At 51.0% G+C, this 3094-nt stretch overlaps 1 protein-coding gene across 1 annotated transcript in view; it reads left to right on the forward strand.

The window, feature by feature from the left end:
- The window catches only part of LOC114566651 (polypeptide N-acetylgalactosaminyltransferase 10), a 113584-nt gene extending 111692 nt beyond the window's left edge, over nt 1–1892 (forward strand). The window contains exons 11-12 of the mRNA XM_028595292.1: nt 329–478; nt 1230–1892. Coding sequence (XP_028451093.1) covers nt 329–478; nt 1230–1397 — 318 coding nt within the window. The 3' untranslated portion in view covers nt 1398–1892. The remainder of the gene's footprint in view (nt 1–328; nt 479–1229) is intronic.
- The last annotated feature ends 1202 nt before the right edge of the window (nt 1893–3094 follow it).

Raw genomic sequence — 3094 nt, forward strand, 5'->3', positions numbered from 1 at the left:
TCCGGCGACTTTTGCGTGCAGAAAATCGAGAAGATAATGACCTCTTCTGAAGAGTCCATCATGTGTTTCTAATCCTCCGTGTCCTCCTTGGCTACTAGCAACTGTTTTTTCCACCAAAACAAGTTCCTTCCCGAGGCTATTTCGCAGAGGTGCTTAGCACCGCCCCAAGACGATTGCGATTGGTTTAACAGAAATGCCAATAAACCAGAGCACGTTTTCCCCCGGAATGCTGTGTGGACTGGCCAGACCCTCCTCCGCAGCGCTGTGGAGGAGGGTCTGGCTGCGCGGGACTAGAAAGAAGGTGACGGCTGCCCTTTGTCTCCCGCAGGTGTTCACGTTCGGCTGGAGAGAGGACATCCGGGTGGGCGACCCCATGCACACTAAAAAGGTGTGCTTCGACGCGGTGTCCCACAACAGCCCCGTCACCCTGTACGACTGCCACGGCATGAAGGGGAACCAGCTGTGGCGCTACAGAGAGGTACGGCAGAGGAACACCAACGCCGGCGTCAAAACCCAAACTGTCAACACGTTATCGCTCTTTCCTGAACATCTCGTTTCCTCGGCCCGCTTAAAGTGCTCATGTTACGCTTTTTGGTGTTTTCCCTTTCCTCTATTGTGTTATACAGTACAGGCCAAAAGTTTGGACACACCTTCTCATTCAATGTGTTTCCTTTTCATTTTCATGACTATTTACATTGTAGATTCTCACTGAAGGCATCAAAACTATGAATGAACACATATGGAATTATGTACTTAACAACAAAGTGTGAAATAACTGAAAACATGTCTTATATTTTAGATTCCCCAAAGTAGCCACCCTTTGCTTTTTTTATTAATAAGGGAAATAATTCCACTAATTAACCCTGACAAGGCACACCTGTGAAGGTAAAACCATTTCAGGTGACTACCTCATGAAGCTCATTGAGAGAACACCAAGGGTTTGCAGAGTTATCAAAAAAAAGCAAAGGGTGGCTACTTTGAGGAATCTAAAATATAAGACATGTTTTCAGTTATTTCACACTTTTTGTTAAGTACATAATTCCACATGTGTTCATTCATAGTCTTGATGCCTTCAGTGAGAATCTACAATGTAAATAGTCATGAAAATAAAAAGGAAACACATTGAATGAGAAGGTGTGTCCAAACTTTTGGCCTGTACTGTACGTGTCCTTACACAAATAAAGGTGGACTAAAGGCCTTCCTGTGTTCCTTCCCTCTCTGTCCTGCAGGATAAGAGCCTGTACCACGCCGTCAGTAACAGCTGCATCGACAGCAGCCCGAGCGAGCGCCGAGTCTTCATGAACACGTGCGACGCGTCCTCGGCCGGCCAGCGGTGGCTGTTTGAGAGGACCAACGCCACCGTGCTGGAGCTCTTCAACCGGGGGGGCGCCAACTGAGGCGCACAAACACACACTGGCCCCAGACGCACGCTGGCGTGGATCTGCTGCTGCTGCTGCTGCTGCTGCTGGGAAGACTTGTTTCACATTCACTCTGGGGGGGGGACTAGGACTGATGCATGATGGGATACCGTGGGGGAACTGCACATCATTTGGAGTTGAGCTCTGAGGGGATGGTCTTGTGTGCGAGTTGTGTTTTTGTTCTGTCGCTCTTCCTGATTTTTTTTTTTTTTTCTTTTGCCGCTGATTCAGGTCCCAAACGGAATCTGCCGATTTCTTAGTTTTCAGCAGTGATCCGAAAATGAAAATCTGCAGTGTTTAGTGAAATGTTTTTCCGCCTCGTGGTGGAGACGTGTTCACGTTGGGAGTTTATTTTGAACGAATTCCAAATCTGCAGCAAAAACTCGGCACTATTCTCCATCCGCAGATTCCCTCTGGCCCTGTGACATTCCTCTCCTCTCTTTTCTCCTCCCTTTTGTCTGATTCCAGATGTGCTCTGCCTCCATCCCCCCCCCCCACCCCCCCCCCCCCCTCTCCGTCTCGGCCTGCCTGCATGACTGCACCTTTGCCCAGCGTCTCCGTTCCCCTCTCAAATCCCTTTCTGTCTCTCCAGCGCTGACAACCTCCCAAGAGGGGGTGGGGGGTTGGGGGTTCCTGCTGAGCCAAAGTCATCCTGACACCTGGGTGAAGCCAGGCAGAACCACTCTGAAAAATCACCTTTACAACCCTCATCCACCCGCTGTTTCCTCCCCCCCCCCCCCCATCCCTGTGTCTCTCTGCCCCCGCCTTGGCTTCTCGTTTCTCCTCCCCAGGCCCACAGCTAACGGTTACTCTCAAAGTTCATTCATGGATTAGTTTGTTTGGTCTCGAAAATGTTGATCATTGGACCGGGGGACGGGGGGTTGTCTTGGGCAAACTCTTGCTGGCAAAGGGCTTGTATGTCGCCAGCAGCTGCTGTCACACCTCTTAAAGAGTCTCGGAAATCTCGGTCGCCGAACGTCCCCATCACAGGCTGCTGGGTGGTGGGACGGGGTGGGGGGGTTGAGGGGGGGGGGGTCACATCACAGCGGAAAGCAGCAGACAGGACTGCAAACGCCCACCCGCCTGCCTCGCTGCATCAGTTGCTACGTGACTGCCAGGCCGGCTGATTCACAACGGGGGTGGGAGGGGGTCGGGGTCTGGGTCGCCCCCCCCCCAGCTTGACACGTCACTTCAGCGTAGGGACCAGCGGAACGATGACTGTGATAGGCTCGCCGACGCAGCTCCGGGATCCAGACGAATGTGAGTTTAGAATGCATAAAAGCACTTGTGTTCTTGATAAACTTGAATGAAATCCTAGTGCCTTGTTGGAAGGAGGTGTGTGTGTGTGTGTGTGTGTGTGTGTGTGTGTGTGTGTGTGTGTGTGTGTGTGTGTGTGTGTGTTCCGAAGACGTGCGTGTGCGTGGTCCAAAACGTCCACATCAGCAGAGGAGCAGACGATTCACTCGGTGGAGGAAGGACATTTTTTTTACGAAAACTGAGAAACTTTTCATCAAAAGAGTTTTAAACGTGAACTGGAGCTGGACGGCGCTGCTGGCTTCATGACTCTCGTACGGCTTTTTTTCTAAACGAACACACACACACACACACACACAAACACACACACACACACCTACCTAACGGCTGGCTGTGAATAAAGCTGAAGAGACTTCACTTTT

Source organism: Perca flavescens, chromosome 13 (genome assembly GCF_004354835.1).
Source record: "Perca flavescens isolate YP-PL-M2 chromosome 13, PFLA_1.0, whole genome shotgun sequence".
Lineage (NCBI taxonomy): Eukaryota > Metazoa > Chordata > Actinopteri > Perciformes > Percidae > Perca > Perca flavescens.